Source organism: Zonotrichia leucophrys, chromosome 26 (assembly GCF_028769735.1).
Source record: "Zonotrichia leucophrys gambelii isolate GWCS_2022_RI chromosome 26, RI_Zleu_2.0, whole genome shotgun sequence".
In the NCBI taxonomy this organism is placed as follows: Eukaryota; Metazoa; Chordata; class Aves; order Passeriformes; family Passerellidae; genus Zonotrichia; species Zonotrichia leucophrys.
Genome location: NC_088195.1, coordinates 3,262,596 through 3,286,512, shown reverse-complemented (window position 1 = coordinate 3,286,512; position 23,917 = coordinate 3,262,596). Strand labels below are relative to the sequence as shown.

Sequence of the window (23,917 nt, the reverse complement as noted above, 5' to 3'; positions counted from 1 at the left end):
GGAATTGTCCCTGCCATGAGGGAATTGTCCCTGCCCTGCGGGAATTGTCCCTGCCATGAGGGAATTGTCTCTGCCATTTGGGAATTGTCCCTGCCATGTGGGAATTGTCCCTGCCATGTGGGAATTGTCCCTGCCATGGAATTGTCCCTGCCATGCGGGAATTGTCCCTGCCATGGAATTGTCCCTGCCATGGAATTGTCCCTGCCATGTGGGAATTGTCCCTGCCATGGAATTGTCACTGCCATGCAGGAATTGTCCCTGCCATGGAATTGTCCCTGCCATGCGGGAATTGTCCCTGCCTTGTGGGAATTGTCCCTGCCATGGAATTGTCCCTGCCATGGAATTGTCCCTGCCATGCAGGAATTGTCCCTGCCATGCGGGAATTGTCCCTGCCTTGTGGGAATTGTCCCTGCCATGCAGGAATTGTCCCTGCCACGCAATTGTCCCTGCCACGCAATTGTCCCTGCCATGCGGGAATTGTCCCTGCCATGGAATTGTCCCTGCCATGGAATTGTCCCTGCCATGCGGGAATTGTCCCTGCCAGGGAATTGTCCCTGCCATGAGGGAATTGTCCCTGCCATGGAATTGTCCCTGCCATGCGGGAATTGTCCCTGCCATGTGGGAATTGTCCCTGCCATGGAATTGTCCCTGCCCTGTGGGAATTGTCCCTGCCATGTGGGAATTGTCCCTGCCATGCAAGAATTGTCACTGCCAGGGAATTGTCACTGCCGTGCGGGAATTGTCCCTGCTACTCAATTGTCCCTGCCATGTAGGAATTGTCCCTGCCATGCCATTGTCACTGCCATGTGGGAATTGTCCCTGCCATGCAATTGTCCCTGCCATGAGGGAATTGTCCCTGCCTTGTGGGAATTGTCCCTGCCTTGTGGGAATTGTCCCTTCCATGAAATTGTCCCTGCCATGTGGGAATTGTCCCTGCCTTGTGGGAATTGTCCCTGCCATGCAGGAATTGTCCCTGCCACACAATTGTCCCTGCCATGTGGGAATCGTCCCCCTGACCAGGGAATGGTCACTGTTCCAAACCTTCCAGAGCTCCAGGAATATTTGGGAAACGCTCTCAGGGATGCCAGGGTGGGATTTTGGGATTGTTCTGTGCATGGAGGGACAGATGGGATCTCTGCTCGCTGTGACAGTGACAGGACCCGGGAAGGGCTGGAGTTGGACCAGGGTGGGTTTTAGGGAAATGTTCTTCCTTGAGAGGCACTGGAAAGGCTCCTCAGGGAATGGTCACTGTTCCAAACCTTTCTGAACTCCAGGAATGTTTGGGAAACGCTCTCAGGGATGCCAGGGTGGGATTTTGGGATTGTTCTGTGCAGTCCCATCCTGGTGGGTTCTTCCAGCTCAGGATATTCCAGCATGTCTCTTTTTCTAGCTTGGTGTTTTCAACTCCAGAAATTTAACCCTGATATTTGTGTTCCTGAGGAGAAACGGGAAGTTGGGATATTTGAGCTCATCTCAGGGATGCACAGGGTGGGATTTTGCCCTCCTGAGGAGAAATGGGAGGTTGGGATATTTGAGCCCATCTCAGGGATGGCACAGGGTGGGATTTTGGCATCCTCCATCCCCGGAAGGATGGAGGAATTGTCCCCATCAGTGTCAGCAGAGCTCCCTGTGCAGGGGGGGCTGGCCATGGCATGGTGACAGTGGCCCCTGTGCCAGCTCAGGACAGCGGTGACCTCCCCTCACCCATGGCATGGGGCAGCAGGGAGGTCACTCCTGGAGGGGACAGCCGGACATGGGGACAGCAGGGCCATGAGCGAGAGATCCCAAAATTCCCACTGGGATGGGATCTGGGATCCCCCCAACGCCGGGGCCTCCTCTGGCTGCTGCCAACGAGGTCACAGGGGCTGGGCAGGGAATGTCCCCAAGTGTCACAGGCAGCGAGGGGGGTGGCAGGGCTCACAGAAAGCTTCACCCCACGGCGATGTGGGGCAGCACCAACAGTTTAACTGGAGAGGGTCGGCTCAGATGGGATACTGGGAAGGTGGTGAGGCCCCGGAATGGATTTCCCAGAGAAGAGCACCCCCGGAGGGTGTTCAAAGCCAGGTTAGGGGGAATGGAGCAGCCTGGGACAGCAGAAGGTGTCGCTGGTGGCACTGGATGGGCTTTAAGGTCCCTTCCAACCCAATCCATCCTGTGCCGTCACGATCGCTGATGGGCAGGAAGGGGTTAATGCGCTAATTGGGGTGAGTGACCCCATCCTGGGCCCGGCCCCTGTCCCTGCCCGGCCTTACGGGAAAGCGCTCCGGAGCGGCCCCGGGATCTGCGGCGGGGACAGGGAGCCCCCCTGCGGCCGTGGAGCCGCACTCCCTTCGCGGAGAATCCCATTCCCGGAACATTTCCATCCCAGAGAATCCCATTCCCGGAACATTTCCATCCCAGAGAATCCCATTCCCGGAACATTCCCTTCCCTGATAATCCCCTTCCCGGAGCATTCCCTTCCCGGAGAACTCCCTTCCCAGAACATCCCCTTCCCGTGGAATCCGTTTCTCAGAGTATCCCCATCCCAGAGAATCCCCTTCTCAGAGAATTCCCTTCCCGGAACATCCCCTTCCCGGAACATCCCCTTCCCGGAGAACTCCCTTCCCGGAGCATTCCCTTCCCGCAGAATCCCTTCCTCAGAGCATCCCCATCCCAGAGCATCCCCATCCCAGAGAATTCCCTTCTCAGAGCATCCCCTTCCCGGAACATTTCCATCCCCGATAATCCCCTTCCCAGAACATCCCCTTCCCGCGGAATCCCTTTCTCAGAGTATTCCCTTCCCAGAGAATCCCCTTTGATTCTTTGATATCCCTTTGATATCAAACTTTTATCCCCTCCCAGGGACCCCCATGTGAGGCCACAGCAGGGCTGGCTCGGCCCTGGGAGCACTGGGGAAGTGACAGAGGGACCCCCAACCCACCCAAATGTCCTGGGAATCCCCACTGGAAATGTGCAGGGCCCAATTCTCACCTGAGGCCGAGTGGTTGAGGGTTTCAACAGCTGCTGTTTGCACCAGAGGAGGCCCTGAGTGTGCAGGTATTTTATATATATATATTTATATATATATGTGTGTGTGTGTATAGATATATTACATAAATATATAGGTATGAAATAATTTAAGAACCATCTGAGACAGCATGCTGTGCTCCGGGGTGGGGCTGGAGGGCAGCAGCCGCCCCTGCTCGCCCTGCCCCACCAGCTTCGATTCACAAATGGAAACAGAGTCTGGAACTGAATTAAATTAAAAACCGCACACACGCACACGCACACACGACACGGGGCAGAGGCTGGACGAGTCCCTGAAGAGATCGGATCGACTGAAGCCACAGAGCTGGGAGGGCAGGGGATGGAGCCAGCGCGGGGGTGTGGTTTGTGCCGCTGCTGGCCGCGCCCAGCCCTGCGGGGACAGCGGGGACATTGGGGACAGCGGGCGGTGTCACAGCCCCGCGCTGCGGCCGCAGGCTGGTGGCACCCGTGTGTCCTGCTGTGTCCGTTTGTCGTGGCCCTGCTGCCTCCACCTGCTTTGCTTTTGCTCTATCCCAGGACTTTTTGCCACCAAGGGGAAAATCTGCTTTTGGCGTTTTCCAAAGGGGAAAATGCCACTTTTTTTGCCTGAAAGGGAAAATCCTGCCTGAAAGGGAAACTCCTGCCTGAAAGGGAAACTCCTGCCCCAATGAACCCCTCTCCTCTCCCTGCTGGGAGTTCTCCCACAGCCAGCTTTGGTCCAGCTCAATCCATCCCACCAACTGAAGACCCCTGGAGATGAGCTCCTTCCTGGGGACTTCAGCACAACCTTCAAAAAACCACCCAAAAAAGCCATCCAAAACCCTTCAGAAAAAGCCAGAAATCGCTGGTGCCTTCCAAAACTCCTCCTTGCTCCCCACCCCACCCTTCCCAAACATCCCGGAGGGATCCCAGATCCAAGAGGCTGCCGTGGAGGGGCTGCAGCTGAACCGAGCACGGAGAAGGCTCCGGACCCTCACCCCCTTTGTGTCCCTCTCCTCGTCGGGAAACCAAAACTCCCCGGGGGCTGTGGGATCAGCTGGGGAGCAGCACGTGCTCCAGCAAGTAGCTGATGGAGTCCCAGTGCTTCCAGAGGAAGAAGAGGAAGAGGACGAGCAGGGCGGTGCTGAGGATGCGCATGCGGGTCTTCATGAGCGGCGTGATGAAGTTGGCGATGGTGGAGACGAAGACGAGCAGCACGGCCATCAGGGCCAGGATGACGTTGATGAACTTGCCCAGCAGGGCCCGCGCGTTGGCGTTCTCCACCCCTTCCAGCTGCACCACCTGCTGCTGCTGCTGCTGCAGCTCCAGCTTGGTCACCCGCGTCAGGCACGACTCCACGGCCTCCTGCCAGGGGACAACGGGGACAGAGGCTCCAGGGATGTCCCTGAGGCCTCCTGCCAGGGGACAGTGGGGACAGAGGCTCCAGGGATGTCCCTGAGGCCTCCTGCCAGGGGACAACAGGGACAGAGGCTCCAGGGGTGTCCCCCCTGAGGCCTCCTGCCAGGGGACAACGGGGACAGAGGCTCCAGGGATGTCCCTGAGGCCTCCTGCTATGGGACAATGGGGACAGAGGCTCCAGGGGTGTCCCTGAGGCCTCCTGCTATGGGACAATGGGGACAGAGGCTCCAGGGTGTCCCTGAGGCCTCCTGCTATGGGACAGCAATGGCAGTGGCTCCAGGGGTGTCCCTGAGGCCTCTTGCCAGGGAACAACGGTGACAGAGGCTCCAGGGATGTCCCTGAGGCCTCCTGCCAGGGGACAATGGGGACAGAGGCTCCAGGGGTGTCCCTGAGGCCTCCTGCCAGGGGACAACGGGGACAGAGGCTCCAGGGATGTCCCCCCTGAGGCCGCCTGCCAGGGGACAACGGGGACAGAGGCTCCAGGGATGTCCCTGAGGCCTCCTGCCAGGGGACAACGGGGACAGAGGCTCCAGGTGTGTCCCTGAGGCCTCCTGCCAGGGGACAACGGGGACAGAGGCTCCAGGGATGTCCCTGAGGCCTCCTGCTATGGGACAGCAATGGCAGTGGCTCCAGGGGTGTACCTGAGGCCTCCTGCCAGGGGACAACAGGACAGAGTGTCCCTGAGGCCTCCTGCCAGGGGACAACAGGGACAGAGGCTCCAGGTGTGACCCTGAGGCCTCCTGCTATGGGACAGCAATGGCAGTGGCTCCAGGGGTGTCCCTGAGGCCTCCTGCCAGGGGACAGTGGGGACAGAGGCTCCAGGGGTGTCCCTGAGGCGTCCTGCTATGGGACAGCAATGGCAGTGGCTCCAGGGATGTCCCCCCTGAGGCCGCCTGCCAGGGGACAACGGGGACAGAGGCTCCAGGGGTGTCCCTGAGGCCTCCTGCTATGGGACAGCAATGGCAGTGGCTCCAGGGGTGTCCCTGAGGCCTCCTGCCAGGGGACAACGGGGACAGAGGCTCCAGGGGTGTCCCTGAGGCCTCCTGCCAGGGGACAACGGGGACAGAGGCTCCAGGGATGTCCCTGAGGCCTCCTGCCAGGGGACAATGGGGACAGAGGCTCCAGGGGTGTCCCTGAGGCCTCCTGCTATGGGACAATGGGGACAGAGGCTCCAGGGGTGTCCCTGAGGCCTCCTGCCAGGGGACAGTGGGGACAGAGGCTCCAGGGATGTCCCTGAGGCCTCCTGCCAGGGGACAACGGGGACAGAGGCTCCAGGGATGTCCCTGAGGCCTCCTGCTATGGGACAGCAATGGCAGTGGCTCCAGGGATGTCCCCCCTGAGGCCTCCTGCCAGGGGACAATGGGGACAGAGGCTCCAGGGGTGTCCCTGAGGCCTCCTGCTATGGGACAGCAATGGCAGTGGCTCCAGGGGTGTCCCTGAGGCCTCCTGCCAGGGGACAGCGGTGGCAGCGGCTCCAGGGATGTCCCCTGAGGGATTTGGGGGTTTTGCTGCTGCTGCTGCTGGGGGGGTTTTGTTCTGGTTTCTGCTGGGGGATGGCCCATGTGTGGCTTGTCACAGCCTGGTGCTGTGGTCACACACAGGGGACTCGCTGTGTGGTGCTGTGACAGGACAGGGGAGGGATGGAGGGCAGGGACAGAGGAGATTCCTCCCTGTGAGGGTGGGGAGGACCTGGGATGGAATTCCCAGAGAAGCCGTGGCTGCCCCCTCCCTGTGACAGCAGAAGGTGTCCCTGCCCTGCCATGGGTGGTTTTTCATGTTCCTTCCAGCCCACGCCAGTCTGGGATTCCCTGTTTTTGGGGACTTGGCTCAGCCACCTTCCCCTTGCTGTGACAGCAGCACAGGGAGAGCCTCACCTGGAGGGTGCTGGAGAAGGGATCCCACTGCCCCACCCTCCTTCCCAGCCCAGGCTCTGCCCCTCACCCCTGCCTGGGGGGAGCAGAGCGGGCTGAGCCCTCCCACAGCCCTACCTGGATGTCCCGAGCCCTCTCATAGGACTGGTAGGCCACCTTCTCCTCCATGCTGGCCAGCTCCTGCTTCAGGTTGGTCATCTCGTTCTGGTGCAGCTCCGTCAGGTCGTTCAGCTGCTCCTCCAGGCGCTCGTACCTGCACAGGGCAGCGGGGCTGGGACACATCCCCGAGACCCCCCTGGCACTGGGGACACCACCCAGATCCTGCCACCCTCCTCTGGTTGTGGGAAAACATCTCAAGATCGTCTGGAAGTGAGGAGGGCTGCAGCTCCCCGTGTCTCTTGGCAGATTGTGGTCCCCAAAGGGCCACCTCAGGTGACACCTCCCCTACCTGTATCGCTCCTCCTGCAAACACTGCATCATGTAGGTCTGCAGCTGGGCCTTCAGGTCCTCCATGGAGTTCTCCAGCCCTTCCCACCCTCCCCTAGTTGTGGGAAAACCTCTCAAGATCCTCCTTGGAGGTCTGGCACTGAGGAGAGCTGCAACTCCCTGTGTCTCTTGGCCAGGAGAGCAGCTTGTGGTCCCCAAAGGGCCACCATGGGTGACATCTCCCCTGCCACCCACCCAGCCCTACCTGTATCACTCCTCCTGCAAGCACTGGGTGATGTAGGTCTGCAGCTGTGCTTTCAGGTCCTCCATGGAGCCCTCCAGCCCCTCCCACCCTCCCCTAGTTGTGGGAAAACCTCTCAAGATTATCTGGCAGTGAGGAGAGCTGCAACTCCCTGTGTCTCTTGGCCAGGAGAGCAGCTTGTGGTCCCCAAAAAGCCACCCCAGGTGACACCTCTCCTATCTGTAGCACAAGCACTGGGTCATGTAGGTGTAATCCCTCTGCAGCTGTGCCTTCAGGTCCTCCATGGAATCCTTCAGCCCATCCCACCCTCCCCTGGTTGTGGGAAAACCTCTCAAGATCATCTGGAAATGAGGAAAGCTGCAGCTCCCCGTGTCTCTTGGCCAGGAGAGCAGCTTGTGGTCCCCAAAGAGCCACCATGAGCGGTACCTCCCCTACCACCTACCTGTATCACTCCTCCTGCAAGCACTGCATCATGTAGGTCTGCAGCTGTGCTTTCAGGTCCTCCATGGAGTTCTCCAGCCCTTCCCACCCTCCCCTAGTTGTGGGAAAACCTCTCAAGATTATCTGGCAGTGAGGAGAGCTGCAACTCCCTGTGTCTCTTGGCCAGGAGGGTGGGTGGTGGTCCCCAAAGAGCCACCATGGGTGACACCTCCAGCCCTACCTGTATCGCTCCTCCTGCAAGCACTGGGTCATGTAGGTCTGCAGTTGGGCCTTCAGGTCCTCCATGGAGCCCTCCAGCCCCTCCCACCCTCCCCTAGTTGTGGGAAAACCTCTCAAGATTATCTGGTAGTGACGAGGGCTGCAGCTCCCCGTGTCTCTTGGCAGCTTGTGGTCCCCAAAGGGCCACCATGGGTGACACCTCCAGCCCTACCTGTACCGCTCCTCCTGCAAGCACTGGGTCATGTAGGTGTAATCCCTCTGCAGCTGCGCCTTCAGGTCCTCCATGGAGTCCTCCAGGTGCGACTGGCTGTCCTTGATCTCGCGCAGCTCCTCCAGGATGGTGTCGAAGTTGTTGTGGTGGCTGTCCAGCGTGTTGGACTTGGGGCTCCCCAAGCCGCCGGGGCCTGCCCCCGAGTTGCTGCCGCCGGCCGAGCCCGAGGTGGCGCTGGAGCACTCGTCATCGCTGCCGTACTTGGGGCTGGACACCAGCGTGGCGCTGCCGCTCAGCGCGCGCGACGCCTCCTCGGGGTGCCCGTCGTCCAGCGTGTCCTTGAGGTGCGCGATGTTGTCGGCGCTGCCGAACTTGTTGCGGATCAGGCTGGCGAACTCGCGCGGCTTGGACACCACGGCCGTGTGCGTGGCCTGCGAGAGCCCCGAGAGGCCGCCCTTGACGCCCTCCACCACGCCGCCGCTGAAGCCGCTGATGCTGGAGCGCACGTTGGCGCCCACGTCCTTCAGCCCTTGGTGCATGTCCCGGAAAACATCCTTGGGCTGGCGGCTGGGGCCGTTCTGCTCGATCTCCTTCAGCTTCTTGTGGTAGTGCTCCAGCTTCTTGTGCAGCTGCGCGATGGTCTGCGCCGACTTCTGGTTCTTCTTCTCGAACACCTGCTTGATGCGCGACGCCTGCTGCTTGTCGGCGTTGTTGGCCAGCTTCAGGTACTCGGCCACGTTGTCGTCGCGCGCCTCCTGCTCGATCTTGATCTGCTCCGTGATCTTGAGGATCTTCTGGTGCAGGTGCTCGATGGCGGCTTTGGTGCGCTGAGGGTCGGGGGTGCCATCGGGCACGTCCAGGCACACGGGGCCGTCGGTGTCACCGTGCCCACCGGCGCCCGCCGGCAGGTTCAGGGTGGTCACGTCGCCCTTGTCCAGCTGGAGGGGAAGAAAAACAAAGGCAATACTCAGGAGAGGGAGGAGAAACTCCAGAAATGGGAGGGGATGCTTGGGATGCACAGAAGAGGCAAAATAATTAACTGGAGAGGTTGGGGGAGTTTTGGGGTTGGTTGGAGATTTGCCAGCGCTGTTAGAATCCCAGGGACACACCAGGTGACCCCAAGAACATCCCAGTTGATCCCAGAACACCCCAGGTTATCCCAGTTAACACCCAAGTTGATCCCAGGCAGGTTCAGGGTGCTCACGTTGCCCTTGTCCAGCTGGAGGGGGAGAAAAAGGAAAAGGAATACTCAGGGAAGGGAGGAAAAAGTCCAGAAATGGGAGGAGACAGGAGAGAACCAGGCTGGGGATGCACGGAAGAGGAATGAGAATAATTAACTGGAGAGGTTGGGGGAGTTTTGGGGTTGGTTGGAGATTTGCCAGCACTGTTAGAATCCCAGGGACACACCAGGTGATCCTCAGTGACACACCAGCTGATCCCAGGAACATTCCAGGTGATTCCAGGAACACCCCAGGTTACCCAAGAACATCCCAGTTGATCCCAGGAACACCCCAGGTTATCCCAGTTAACACTCAAGTTGATCCCAGGCAGGTTCAGGGTGCTCACGTTGCCCTCGTCCAGCTGGAGAGGAAGAAAAAGGAAGGCAATGCTCAGGGGAGGGAGGAGAAACTCCAGAAATGGGCTGGGGATGCACAGAAAACTCAGAAGAAAAATTAACTGGAGAGGTTGGGGGAGTTTTGGGGTTGGTTGGAGATTTGCCAGCACTGTCAGAATCCCAGGGACACACCAGGTGATCCCAGGAACATTCCAGTTGATCCCAGAAACATCCCAGGTGATTCCAGGAACACCCCAGGTTACCCAAGAACACCCCAGTTGATCCCAGGAACTTCCCAGTTGATCCCAAGAACATCCCAGTTGATCCCAGGAACACCCCAGGTGATCCCAGTTAACACCCAAGTTGATCCCAGGCAGGTTCAGGGTGCTCACGTTGCCCTTGTCCAGCTGGAGAGGAAGAAAAAGGAAGGCAATGCTCGGGGGAGGGAGGAGAAACTCCAAAAATGGGCTGGGGATGCATGGAAGAGGCAGGAGAAAAATTAACTGGAGAGGTTGGGGGAGTTTTGGGGTTGGTTGGAGATTTGCCAGCACTGTCAGAATCCCAGGGACACACCAGGTGATCCTCAGCGACACACCAGCTGATCCCAGGAACATCCCAGTTGATCCCAGAAACATCCCAGGTTACCCAAGAACATCCCAGTTGATCCCAGAACATCCCAGTTGATCCCAGAACACCCCAGGTGATCCCAGTTAACACCCAAGTTGATCCCAGGCAGGTTCAGGGTGCTCATGTCGCCTTTGTCCAGCTGGAGAGGAAGAAAAAGGAAGGCAATGCTCAGGGGAGGGAGGAGAAACTCCAGAAATGGGCTGGGGATGCACAGAAAACTCAGAAGAAAAATTAACTGGAGAGGTTGGGGGAGTTTTGGGGTTGGTTGGAGATTTTTCAGCCATCCCAGCACTGCTGGAATCCCAGGAATACACCAGCTGATCCCCAGGGACACAGGAACACAGCAGCTGATCCTCAGGGACAGGTTACCCAAGAACACACCAGGTGATGCCAGGAACTCCCCAGCTGATCCCCAGAACACTCCAGTTGATCCCAAGGACAACCAGTTGATCCCAGGAACACACCAGAAGACCCCAAGAACACCCCAGCTGATCCCAGGAACACCCCAGTTGATTCCAGGCACACACCAGCTGATGCCAGGAACACCCCGGCTGATCCCCAGGGACACACCAGGTTACCCCAGAATACACCAGTTGACCCCAGAACACCCCTGGTGACTCCAGGAGCACACCAGGTAATCCCAAGGACAACAAGGTCATCCCAGGAATACCCCAGCTGATCCCAGAAACTCCCCAGTTGACCCCAAAAACATCTCAGTTGATCCCCAGGAACACCCCAGCTGATCCCAGGGACACCCCAGTTGATCCCAGGGACACACCAGTCAAAGACCACAGCAGCCAGTTGGGGTTCAGGGCTGGATTCTCCCAGTGGAATTCACAGGGAGCAGCCACTGACTCTGCCTTTCCACCCTCACCTTGTGCACAGATGGGATTTCTCCAGCCAGGCAGGAAAAAGGAGTGAGGAAAACCAGGATTCATCCCCAGACCAGCCCAGATTGAGCAGCCTGGGGGTATTTCAGTCCTGCTTTCACCCCGAAGTTTTCCACCCTCATCCCGGTTTTTGGGAGCTGGGGACAGCTCCAGCTCCCCGAGCTGCAGGGGCAGGGACTCCTCTGCCTCCCCAAGCTCCTCCTGCAAACACCAGCTGCCACTGCAGGGAATTCGGACAAAATGCCAAAATTCCATTTTACAGATGGCAAAACTGGAGCTTTGGGAGAGAGGAAATCGCTCTCCTGAAGCCACAATTTGGAGAGCCTGGACTGCAACCCAGGCCCTGCCTCGTGCTCTCCAACCTGGATGTGCTGCTTGGCCAGTTGGGGGAAAAAAAATTAAATAAAATAAAACCCTAAATCTTCCCAGTTGCTGGGTTTTATATGCAGATTCTTATGCAAAAACCTCCCTGGTTGTGTAAATGGCTCCTGGCTTCTAATTAAGAGCTGCTTGAAAGTTAAATACTCTTGGCAGACCTGAATAATTTCTCATTTCCATCCCACTTTCCCCGAGTGACCCTTTAATAGGGATAAAGCTGCGGGATCTCTGCTGGGGAGTGTGTTATTATCACCAGGAAATGCAGGGGGGAACAGGGAGCAATGTTCTCTCAAGATGCTGCTTGGGAACAATCCCATCTGGAGCAGGGGCTTGGAAAAGCCAGAACCCTCCTGTTATTCTATTCCATCTCCTTTTTTATTTTTTTTCCCTGTTTTTCATGTCCTGCTGGGAGTCTGGGGGTGTTGGGATTTCATCTCAGCTTCACCCCAAAGCTTTTTCCGTCTCCTCACTGCAGCAGGGATGGAGCAAGATGGGAGCAAAAGGCCAATCCCAGCTGGATTCAGCAATTTTCTTAAAAAAAATAAAAAATAAAAATGAAGTCATAACAAACTTGTGGTTTTCAGACCCCACTCCCAGGCTATTTTTAGGCTGGGCCCTCCACCGAGGGTTTTTATTTTGCTTTGGTTTCTTATCACCAGGCAGAAATTAGAAACAGCAGGAAACAGACTTTTAGCCCAGATGTGCAATTCTCTGGACAAAAAAGGGAAAAAAGCGACCGTGGCAAAGGAAAAAGGCAGCTCTGGAAAATCCCAAAGGGGAAACACCCGCTGGGGAGGGGAGGGGAGAAGTTGCTCAAACTCTGTTTCCAAACAGGGAGCTGCCCTCTGCAAAGCCAATCTTTTGGATTGGGAAAAAAAAAAGGAGGTTTAGATGGGATTTTTGGAAATTTAGACGGGAATTTTGGACATTCAGATGGGAATTTTGGAAATTCAGATGGGAATTCTGGAAATTCAGATGGGATCTTTGGAAATTTAGACGGGAATTTTGGAAATTTAGACGGGATTTTTGGAAATTCAGATGGGAATTCTGGGAATTCAGATGGGAATTCAGATGGGAATTCAGATGGGAATTCCGGAAATTCAGATGGGATCTTTGGAAATTTAGATGGGATTTTTGGAAATTCAGATGGGAATTCTGAAAATTCAGATGGAAATTTTGGAAGTTCAGACAGGATTTTTGGAAATTTAGACGGGAATTTTGGAAATTCAGATGGGATTTTTGGAAGTTCAGATGGGAATTTTGGAAGTTCAGATGGGATTTTTGGAAATTCAGATGGGAATTCTGGAAATTCAGATGGGAATTTTGGAAGTTCAGATAGGAATTTTGGAAATTCAGATGGGAATTTTGGAATTCCTGCCTGTGAGGGGGGTGAGATGGAATTCCCACATAATCTGTGGCTGCCCCAATCCCTAAGAGCAGGCAAGGCTGGGTTGGGTGGTGAAAGGAGTCCCTGCCCATGGCAGGGCTGGCACTGGATGGGTTTTATGGTCCCTCCCAACCCAAACCATTCTGGAATTCCATGATTTATCCATGGGATTCCATCTGGGACGGGCAGGGAACAGCTCTGGGGTGAAACCCTGCTCGCTGCCACGCTGGGAAAGGCAAATCAGGGCATTGCTTTGAAAACAACCCCCCCAAAAAAATCCCAATGTGGATCCCTGGAGCATTAACAGGCCCTGCCTGCTAAACCCCAGCAACTGTGCAGGGGATTTAAGGGGGGATTAGGAACAGCCACACTTTCCCTACACGCAGCAAACCCGCTGGCAGGCACAGGATGAAAGGGAATGGATCCTGCTGATGGAAACCCTGCTTTGCAGAGCTTGTTTTGCACCAGGCTGGGAGGGCAGAGCAGGGCAGGGCAATGGCTCCGAGAGCTGCAAAAGGCTCGGGCTGAGCACAAACAGCGCTCACAGAGGGCAGGGCTGGGGGATTGGGGCTGCAGGATGGGCACAGCTGGGCACAGCTGGGGATGTCACCTCAGTATGGGGATGTCACCCCAGCGTGGGGATGTCACCCCAGTATGGGGATGTCCCCCCAGTGTGGGGATGTCCCCTCAGTGTGGGGATGTCCCCTCAGTTTGGGGATGTCACCCCAGCTCAGGCATGTTACCTCAATCTGGGGATGTCACCCCAGTGTGGGGATGTCCCCTCAGTTTGGGGATGTCCCCTCAGTGTGGGGATGTCACCTCAGTATGGGGATGTCACCCCAGTATGGGGATGTCACCCCAGTATGGGGATGTCCCCTCAGTGTGGGGATGTCCCCTCTGTGTGGGGATGTCACCCTAGCGTGGGGATGTCACCCCAGTTTGGGGATGTCACCTCAGAGTGGGGATGTCCCTTCAGTGTGGGGATGTCCCCTCACCTTGGGGATGTCCCCTCAGTGTGGGGATGTCACCACAGCGTGGGGATGTCACCTCAGTGTGGGGATGTCACCCCAGCGTGGGGATGTCCCCTCAGTGTGGGGATGTCACCTCAGTATGGGGATGTCCCATCAGCATGGGGATGTCCCCTCAGTGTGGGGATGTCACCCCAGTTTGGGGATGTCCCCTCAGTGTGGGGATGTCCCCTCAGTTTGGGGATGTCACCTCAGATTGGGGATGTCACCTCAGTGTGGGGATGTTACCTCAGTGTGGGGATGTCACCTCAGTCTGGGGATGTCACCTCAGTGTGGGGATGTCCCCTCAGTGTGGGGATGTCCCCTCAGTTTGGGGATGTCCCCTCAGTGTGGGGATGTCACCTCAGTATGGGGATGTCACCCCAGTATGGAGATGTCACCCCAGTGTGGGGATGTTACCTCAATATGGGGATGTCACCCCAGCGTGGGGATGTCCCCTCAGCGTGGGGATGTCACCCCAGTGTGGGGATGTCACCCCAGTTTGGGGATGTCACCTCAGCGTGGGGATGTCACCTCAGTGTGGGGATGTCCCCTCAGCGTGGGGATGTCACCTCAGTGTGGGGATGTCACCTCAGTGTGGGGATGTCACCTCAGTGTGGGGATGTCACCCCAGTGTGGGGATGTCACCTCAGTGTGGGGATGTCACCCCAGCGTGGGGATGTCACCCCAGTGTGGGGATGTCACCCCAGCTCAGGCATGTTACCTCAATTTGGGGATGTCCCCTCAGCGTGGGGATGTCACCTCAGATTGGGGAGGTCCCCTCAGCGTGGGGATGTCACCCCAGTATGGGGATGTCCCCTCAGTGTGGGGATGTCACCCCAGTGTGGGGATGTCCCCTCAGCGTGGGGATGTCACCCCAGTGTGGGGATGTCACCCCAGTGTGGGGATGTCCCCTCAGCGTGGGGATGTCACCTCAGTGTGGGGATGTCACCCCAGTGTGGGGATGTCACCCCAGTGTGGGGATGTCCCCTCAGCGTGGGGATGTCACCCCAGTGTGGGGATGTCACCCCAGCTCAGGCATGTTACCTCAATTTGGGGATGTCACCTCAGATTGGGGATGTCACCTCAGTGTGGGGATGTCACCTCAGTGTGGGGATGTCACCTCAGTGTGGGGATGTCACCTCAGTGTGGGGATGTCCCCTCAGCATGGGGATGTCCCCTCAGAGTGGGGATGTCACCTCAGTGTGGGGATGTCCCCTCAGTGTGGGGATGTCCCCTCAGTTTGGGGATGTCCCCTCAGTGTGGGGATGTCACCTCAGCGTGGGGATGTCCCCTCAGCGTGGGGATGTCCCCTCAGCGTGGGGATGTCACCCCAGCGTGGGGATGTCCCCTCAGCGTGGGGATGTCCCCTCAGCGTGGGGATGTCACCTCAGTGTGGGGATGTCCCCTCAGCGTGGGGATGTCACCCCAGCTCAGGCATGTTACCTCAATTTGGGGATGTCACCTCAGATTGGGGATGTTATCCCAGTTTGGGGATGTCACCCCAGCTCGGGGCTGTCACCTCAGTTTGGGAATGTCACCCCAGGCTCAGGGATGTCACCTCAGTTTAGGGCTGTGTCCCCTAGATCACGGCTGTCACTCCAGCTCAGGGATGTCACCCCAGCACAGGGCTGTCCTCCAATTTGGGGATGTCACCCATTTGGGGCTGTCACCACAGCTCAAGGCTGTCCCCCCAGCTAAGGGCTGTCCCCCAGTTTGGGGATGTCACCCCAGCTTGAGGATGTCACCCCAGCTTGGGGCTGTGTCCCCTAGGTCAGGGCTGTCACTCCAGCTCAGGCTTGTCCCCTCAGCTCAAGGATTTGTCCCCTAGGTCAGGGATGTCCCCTCAGCTCAAGGATTTGTCCCCTAGGTCAGGGATGTCACCCCAGCTCAGGAATGTCACCCAGCTTGAGGCTGTGTCCCCCCAGCTCAGTGCTGTCCCCTCAGCTTGGGGATGTCACCCCAACTTGGGGCTGTGTCCCCCACCTCAGAGCTGTGTCCCCACTTAGGGCCATGTCCTCGGCTCAAGGCTGTCACCCCAACTCGAGGCTGTCACCCCAGCTTGCAGCTGTGTCCCCGAGAGGGTCACGGCTGTCCCAGCACATCCACGCCTGGCTTTAACCCCATTTTAAGGAATTACACAATTATTGCAAAGTTCAGAGCAGAGCTCTGGAGGCGCTGACATCCCCCCTGAACTGTTGTGGTTTCTGTGCTGGGGATGAGCCCTGGCTGTGTCCACCCCCAGCAAGGACCTTCCCTACAAAGTATCGCTGTGATTCCTGCCTGGAATCCATCCCAGGGACACGGCAGCCCTGGGAAGGACCGTGAGCACCTTCCAGCAGGGAAAAAACCAGAACAAGCTTTGCCAAATCCAGGGCAGACCCGGGGAGCTGCTGCCCTGACCCGACAGCTCCCCCACACAAGTGTCACCCTGCCTGGGGCACTTGGTGGCCCTGAAATGCCACCAGGGAGAGGCCACGGCCAGCACAGAAAAGCAGGGGTGTGGTGGATGTGGGGAGGGGGATTTTGGGGGAAGTTATTTCATTTCTTAGAGCAATTTTCCAGCACAGCATCCCCTGAGCTGGTCACTCTCACTGGGGACACTCTGAGTGTCCTGTCCCTGTCCCCACATGGGACATGGGGACCATGAGCACCTTCCAGCAGGGAAAGGACATGGAAGGAACCATGAGCACCTTCCAGCAGGGAAAAAACCAGAACAAGCTTTGCCAAATCCAGGGCAGACCCGGGGAGCTGCTGCCCTGACCCGACAGCTCCCCCACACAAGTGTCACCCTGCCTGGGGCACTTGGTGGCCCTGGAATGCCACAAATGCCAAATGCAGGGGTGTGGTGGACATGGGGAGGGGGATTTTGGGGTAGTTATTTTGTTTCTTAGAGCAATTTTCCAGCACAGCATCCCCTGAGCCGGTCACTGTCAATGGGGACACCAAGAGCGTCCTGTCCCCGTCCCCACTAGGGTCCCTGCCCAGTGTCACTGGGGACACTCTGAGTGTCCTGTCCCTGTCCCCACATGAGACATGGGGACCATGAGCACCTTCCAGCAGGGAAAGGACATGGAAGGAACCATGAGCACCTTCCAGCAGGGAAAAAACCAGAACAAGCTTTGCCAAATCCAGGCAGACATGGGGAGGGGGATTTTGGGGTAGTTATTTTGTTTCTCAGAGCACTTTTCCTGCACAGCAATCCCCTGAGCCGGTCACTGTCAATGGGGACACCACGAGCGTCCTGTCCCCGTCCCCACTAGGGTCCCTGCCCAGTGTCACTGGGGACACCCTGAGTGTCCTGTCCCTGTCCCCACACAGGCTCCCAGCCCTGTACCTTGCCGAGCTGAGCTGTTATTCCCACCAGAGCCAGCCCAGGTGTTGAAAATAGCAGCAGGAGCCCTGAGTCACCATCCCCACCCTCCCTCCAGCAGCGCCCGGGGCTGGCAGCGCCCTGTGCCCACCCTGTGCCACCCCTGGATGGGCACCACGGGCTGCCAGCAGCTCCCTGCACTCCTTCCCCAGCAGCCTGACAATAATTTTCCTTACATAATGCAGGGATTAACGTTCAGCCTTCCAGCTGCAGCAGTTCCCCACCCGGCACTGATGGCGCTGGGGGGGTTTCACTCTCTGCTCTCATTCCCCGAGGAACGGCGGCACCAAAACCCCCCGTGGGTCTCTCTCTGCCCATCGTTTTACCCGAACCCCAAAATCTGCCAGGACCTACCTCCATGGCGGGCAGGGCTGGGCTGCCCCGGGGCTAGTTGGCGTGTCCCCGCGGTGTCCCCAAGGCTGGCAGCGCTGCCATGGCAGGGGAAGGCAGCAGCGGGGGGCAGCGAGGGTTTGCGGAGCAGCGGGGAGGGAGGAGGAGGAGAAACCGCTCGTAGACCCCGTTAGGGCTGGCCCCGCATCCCCACGGTTCCCGGTGCTGTCCCCGGAGCGCTCCCCGCGGTTCCTGGAGCTCTCTCGGTGCCGTTCCCCGAGCGCTCCCCGCGGTTCCCGGAGCGTTCCCGGTGTCGTTCTCCGAGCGCTCCCCACGTTCCCGGTGCCGCTCCCGGAGCGCTCCCCGCGGTTCCCGGTGCTGTTCCTGGAGCTCTCCCGGTACCGTTCCCGGTACCGTTCCCGGAGCGCTCCCCGCGGTTCCCAGAGCTCTCCCGGTACCGTTCCCGGAGCGCTCCCCGCGGTTCCTGGAGCTCTCCCGGTACCGTTCCCGGAGCGCTCCCCGCGGTTCCCGGAGCGTTCCCGGAGCTCTCTCCGCGATTCCCGGAGCGCTCCCCGCTGTTCCCGGAGCTCAGGGACGGGGAGGCGCTCGCTCCGCCGGGATTGCCGACTCAGGAAATCTGCCCGAGCTGTTTACAGCGCTCAGCCTGCCCGAGCTCTCGGGGCTGGAACGCCAAACCCCCCCCGTATCCCCGTGCCGGGATATTCACACGCCTCCAGCCCCATACGCTGCCGTGCCCTGACGCAGGAGGTCGGGACGGGCTCCTGGCATCGGCTGTGACACCGAGAGGGACACAAGAGCCGGGGAAAGGAGGGGGGAGGCGTCCAGAAAGGAAAAATGCGAGTGGAAACAGTCGGGAAAAAATAAGACTGAAATTGAGCAAGGAGCCTGAGTTAAAAACCGGGAATGAGGCACTCGAGCCCGAGTTAAAAACCGGGAATGAAGCACTCGAGCCCGAGTTAAAAACCGGGAATGAAGCACTCGAGCCCGAGTTAAAAACCGGGAATGAGGCACACGTGCCAGCACCAGGAGGTGTCCTAAACCAGGATCTGGGTCTGTCCCTGTCACCCCAGGAGAGTGGGGGTGGCACTGACCTCGTTCTGCCACAGGGAGAACACAACGGCACCAAAATCCTCGTCCCCTTCCACCCCAGCTCCCATCCATGCCCACGGGCACGGGGAAACGCGGATTCCCTGGAAATTGCACCCAGGGAAATGCAGATTCCCTGGAAATTGCACCCAAACCCAGCCGTGCCTACCGTGCCACGCTCAGCCGTGCCAGGGCAGGGCCAGGACGGGGCAGAGATCCCCGAGAGTGTCACACGGAGCCGGGAGGTGACACCGCAGAGCTGCCCCAGGGACCGGGAGGTGACACCGTGGGGATGGCACCGGGGATGGACAGTGACACTGCACAGCTACCCCAGGGAGGGGAGGTGACACCGTGGGGATGGCACCGGGGATGGATGGTGACACTGCAGAACTGCCCCCAAGGACGGATGGTGCCACTGTGGGGATGGCACCGGGGCTGGGAGGGGACACTGCAGAGCTGCCCTGTGGCAGGGAGGTGACACCGTGGGGATGGCACCGGGGACGGACAGTGACACTGCACAGCTACCCCAGGGAGGGGAGGTGGCACCGTGGGGAGGGTACCAGGGAAGGGAGGTGACACTGCAGAGCTGCCCCTGGTGACACAGAGCTGCCTCTGGGGCCGGGAGGTGACACTGCAGAGCTGCCCCCGGGGATGGACGGTGACAGTGTGGGGCTGGGCAGTGACACCGTGGGGATGGCACCGGGCATGGATGGTGACACTGCTGAGCTGCCCCCAAGGATGGATGGTGCCACCGTGGGGATGGCACCGGGGCTGGGAGGTGACACTGCAGAACTACCCCAGGGAGGGGAGGTGACACTGTGGGGATGGCACCGAGGAGGTGAGGTGACACTGCAGAGCTGTCCCTGTGGCGGGAGGTGACACTGTGGGGATGGCACCGAGGAGGTGAGGTGACACCGCAGAGCTGCCCTCGGGGCTGGTTGGTGACACCGCAGAGCTGCCCCCAAGGATAGATGGTGCCACCGTGGGGATGGCACCGGGGCTGGGAGGTGACACCACAGGGCTGCTCCCGGTCACACTGCAGAGCTGCCCCCGGGGATGGATGGTGACAGTGTGGGAATGGCACCAGGGCTGGGCAGTGACACCGGGGGGATGGCACCGGGCATGGATGGTGACACCACAGAGCTGCCCCTGTGGCGGGGAGGTGACACCGTGGGGATGGCACCGAGGAGGTGAGGTGACACCAGAGCTGCCCCCAGGGCTGGTTGGTGACACCGCAGAGCTGCCCCCAAGGATGGACGGTGCCACCGTGGGGATGGCACCAGGGCTGGGCAGTGACACCGTGGGGATGGCACCGGGCATGGATGGTGACACTGCAGAGCTGCCCCCGGGGCTGGTTGGTGACACCGCAGAGCTGCCCCCAAGGACGGACGGTGCCACCGTGGGGATGGCACTGGTATCACCCAGGGCTCCTCTCCTCCCAGGTGGGCTCCTGGCCCATCCCTGGGTGCCAGGGGGGGATGGAGGTTCCTCCCCAGGACAGGGACATGGAGAGAGGAGTTTGGAGCAGAAAATGGCACTTTTCGGTCATGATCCCATAAAAACGGGCGGCTCACAGCCTGGCCCAGCCCCGTGGGTGCCCCTGGTGTGACCAAGGCTGGTCAGCTCCATCCTGGTTTCTGCCACAGCATCACTTCTGCTTTCAGCCCAGCAGGCAGAGGTCACTCCCCACCACTTCCCGTGGCTCTTGTGCTGTCTCAGCAGGGCACGAGGAGCAGCAGCTGCACAGCCCCCGGTGGAAAGCACCTCCCTGCTGGCCAGTTCCCTCCTGAAGCTGCTGGGGCTGGCCCTGGAGCCCTGCTGCTTCCCCAATGTGGTTTTTGGGGCTGGGAAGTGAGGGGTTCACCCATCTGAGGGGGAGCCACGGTGTCCCCACAGCCCCTGCCAGCTCACAGACCCCGTTCCTGGAAAGATGGAGCAGCAGGAATTTGGGGAGGCCTTGATAAAGGTTGGGATGTTTGGAGTTTGGGTTTGGAGTGAGAACCTGATAGAGGTTGGGATGTTTGGAGTTTGGGTTTGGAGTGAAGATTTGATAAAGGTTGGGATGTTTGGAGTTTGGGTTCGGAGTGCGGACTTCACAAAGGTTGGGATGTTTGGAGTTTGGGTTTGGAGAGAATACTTGATAAGGTTGGGATGTTTGGAGTTTGGGTTTGGAGTGAGGACTTGATAAAGGTTGGGATGTTTGGAGTTTGGGTTTGGAGTGAAGACTTGATAAAGGTTGGGATGTTTGGAGTTTGGGTTTGGAGTGAAGACCTGATAAAGGTTGGGATGTTTGGAGTTTGGGTTTGGAGTGAAGATTTGATAAAGGTTGGGATGTTTGGAGTTTGGAGTGAAGATTTGATAAAGGTTGGGATGTTTGGAGTTTGGAGTTTGGGTTTGGAGTGAAGATTTGATAAAGGTTGGGATGTTTGGAGTTTGGGTTTGGAGTGAAGACCTGATAAAGGTTGGGATGTTTGGAGTTTGGGTTTGGAGTGAAGACCTGATAAAGGTTGGGATGTTTGGAGTTTGGGTTTGGAGTGAGGACTTGATAAAGGTTGGGATGTTTGGAGTTTGGAGTTTGGGTTTGGAGTGAGAACCTGATAAAGGTTGGGATGTTCAGGAAGAGCCAGTGTGGGCAGGTTGCTGCAAGGAGCCCTGGAGAGCAATTTTGGGACTTACTGAGGTCCTGAGGTGCTGGATTCCCTGGAGAACACCTGCTCCCAGCTCCCCAGCATGAGGGAAAGGGAAACAAATCACTGCAAACAACAAAAAGCCTCGCTCTGAATGGCCCAGGGTTAACAAATCATTGTAAAAACCAAAATCATAGATGCTGAACGGCCCAGGGTTAACAAATCGTTGTAAAAACCAAAATCATAGATGCTGAAGGGCCCAGGGTTAACAAATCATTGCAAACAATAAAATTGCAGCTGCTGAACCATCCAGGGTTAACAAATCATTGCAAACAATAAAATTGCAGCTGCTGAAGGGCCCAGGGTTAACAAATCACTGCAAAAATCAAAACTGCAGCTGCTGAAGGGCTCAGGGTTAACAAATCATTGTAAAAACCCAAAACTGCAGCTGCTGAAGGGTCCAGGGTTAACAAATCATTGCAAAGCCACCCAGCAGAGGATCGAGGGGCAGTGTCCTTGGCCAGGGCAGGGTTTGGGAGGGCAGAGCTGGATCCTCTCCCTCCCCATGGCCGAGGAGCCTGAGGGGCAGAGGAGGCCCCAAGGAGGAGCAGGAACAGGCTGGGGTGCAATCCCAAACCTCCGAGAGTGCCAGGAGAACAAACAGCACTGCCAAGCATTTCCCAAAGGGAACAAACCAAAAAAACAAACAAATAAACAAACAAACAAATGAACAGCCACCACTGCTCACAGCTGGGACACTGCCACCATCCCACAAGGCTCAGGGCACTTGAGAAAAGCTGTTTTACACATGGAAAGATCCAGGGATTCTCCCTTGGGTCTCTGTGCCCATCCATGCCATGCAGAACCTGGCATTTCCTAATTTCACACCACATCCTCCAAGCTGGGCCTGTCCCTTCTGTCCCAGGCTTGTAGGGCCAGCTCTGAAGGGACAATTCGGTGAGCAGCCCCCATGGGTGCCCTGGGCTCAGATCCCAATCCTCCAAGAGTGCCAGGTGAACAAACAGCATTTCCAAGCACTGCTGGGCACGTCCCAAAGGGAACAAACCAAACAACAAACAAACAAACAAACCAGCAAACAAACAAACAGCCACCACTGCTCCCTGTCCCCATCACAGCTGGGACACTGCCACCATCCCACAGGGCTCAGGGCACTTGAGAAAAGCTGTTTTACACATGGAAAGATCACAGGATTCTCCCTTGGGAAGCCCCTGGGTCTCTGTGCCCATCCATGCCATGCAGAACCTGGCATTTCCTAATTGTTCAGCAAATCCTCCACGCTGGGCCTGTCCCTTCTGTCCCAGGCTTGTAGGGCCAACTCTGAAGGGACAATTCGGTGAGCAGCCCCCATGGGTGCCCTGGGCTCAGATCCCAATCCTCCAAGAGTGCCAGGTGAACAAACAGCATTTCCAAGCACTACTGGGCACGTCCCAAAGGGAACAAACCAAACAACAAACAAACAGCCACCACTGCTCCCTGTCCCCATCACAGCTGGGACACTGCCACCATCCCACAGGGCTCAGGGCACTTGAGAAAAGCTGTTTTACACATGGAAAGATCCAGGGATTCTCCCTTGGGAAGCTCCTGGGTCTCTGTGCCCATCCATGCCATGCAGAACTTGGCATTTCCTAATTGTTCACCAAATCCTCCACGCTGGGCCTGTCCCTTCTGTCCCAGGCTTGTAGGGACAGCTCTGAGGGACAATTCAGTGCTGAAGTCCCCATGGGTGCCCTGGGACAGCTCTGAAGGGACAAATTCAGTGCCGAAGCCATTCAGGGCCCTGCCCACGCTTGGAGAATATTTGGAAAAATTCCTGCTGTTGTTTTCCCTGGAGGGAGTGACCCTGACACAGCATTAACCCACCCAGCAGCTCAGAACCTCCAGCAGGGTTTGTGCAGCCAGGGGGGGATTTTTTGGAGCTTCTGCACAGAGAATTTGAGGGGGAAACAGGGGAAGGCTGTGCCACAGGGTTTGTGCAGCCAGGAGGGATTTTTTGGGAGCTTTGTATGGAGGATTTGAGGGGGAAACATGGAGAGACCAGGCCACAGGGTTTGTGCAGCCAGGGGGGAATTTTTTGGGAGCTTTGTATGGAGGATTTGAGGGGGAAACAAGGAGAGACCAGGCCACAGGGTTTGTGCAGCCAGGAGGGATTTTTTGGGGAGCTTCTGCACTGAGAATTTGAGGGGGAAACAGGCAAAGGCCGAGCCACAGGGTTTGTGCAGCAGGGGGGGATTTTTGGGAGCTTCTGCACAGAGAATTTGAGGGAGAAACAGGCAGAGACCAGGCCACAGGGTTTGTGCAGCCAGGGGGGAATTTTTGGGGAGCTTCTGCACAGAGAATTTGAGGGGGAAACAGGCAAAGGCTGTGCCACAGGGTTTGTGCAGCCAGGAGGGATTTTTTGGGAGCTTTGTACGGAGGATTTGAGGGGGAAACACGGAGAGACCAGGCCACAGGGTTTGTGCAGCAGGGGGGGATTTTTGGAGCTTCTGCATGGAGGATTTGAGGGGGAAACAGGCAAAGAGCCACAGGGTTTGTGCAGCCAGGGGGGGATTTTGGGGAGCTTCTGCACTGAGAATTTGAGGGAGAAACACAGGGAGACCAAACCACAGGTTTTCTGCAGTCAGGGGGAGATTTTTGGGAGCTTCTGAATAGAGAATTTGAGGGAGAAGCAGAAAGAGACCAAAGCACAACCCCAAGCCAGGTGAGGAGCCACAAACAGGAGCCTGGAGCCAAATCCTGCTGCCAGCCCAGAGCAGCAGGGGTGAGCTGAAGAGATCACAAACC

The 23,917-nt window shown here is 57.8% G+C and overlaps 1 protein-coding gene across 2 annotated transcripts in view; it reads right to left on the bottom strand.

Annotated features, from left to right (window-relative positions):
• Nucleotides 1–3,031: 3,031 nt before the first annotated feature.
• The window catches only part of LOC135458026 (transmembrane and coiled-coil domains protein 2), a 32,874-nt gene continuing 11,988 nt past the window's right edge, over nt 3,032–23,917 (bottom strand). Inside the window, exons 1-4 of one of the 2 annotated variants that reach the window (XM_064732914.1) lie at nt 17,406–17,595; nt 7,835–8,772; nt 6,393–6,528; nt 3,032–4,350 (exon numbers count right to left, since the gene is read on the bottom strand). In XM_064732914.1, coding sequence (XP_064588984.1) covers nt 4,039–4,350; nt 6,393–6,528; nt 7,835–8,772; nt 17,406–17,411 — 1,392 coding nt within the window. In that variant the 5' untranslated portion in view covers nt 17,412–17,595 and the 3' untranslated portion in view covers nt 3,032–4,038. Of the gene's footprint in view, nt 4,351–6,392; nt 6,529–7,834; nt 8,773–17,405; nt 17,596–23,917 lie in introns of those variants that run through there. The other variant, XM_064732915.1, reaches the window with a different exon arrangement.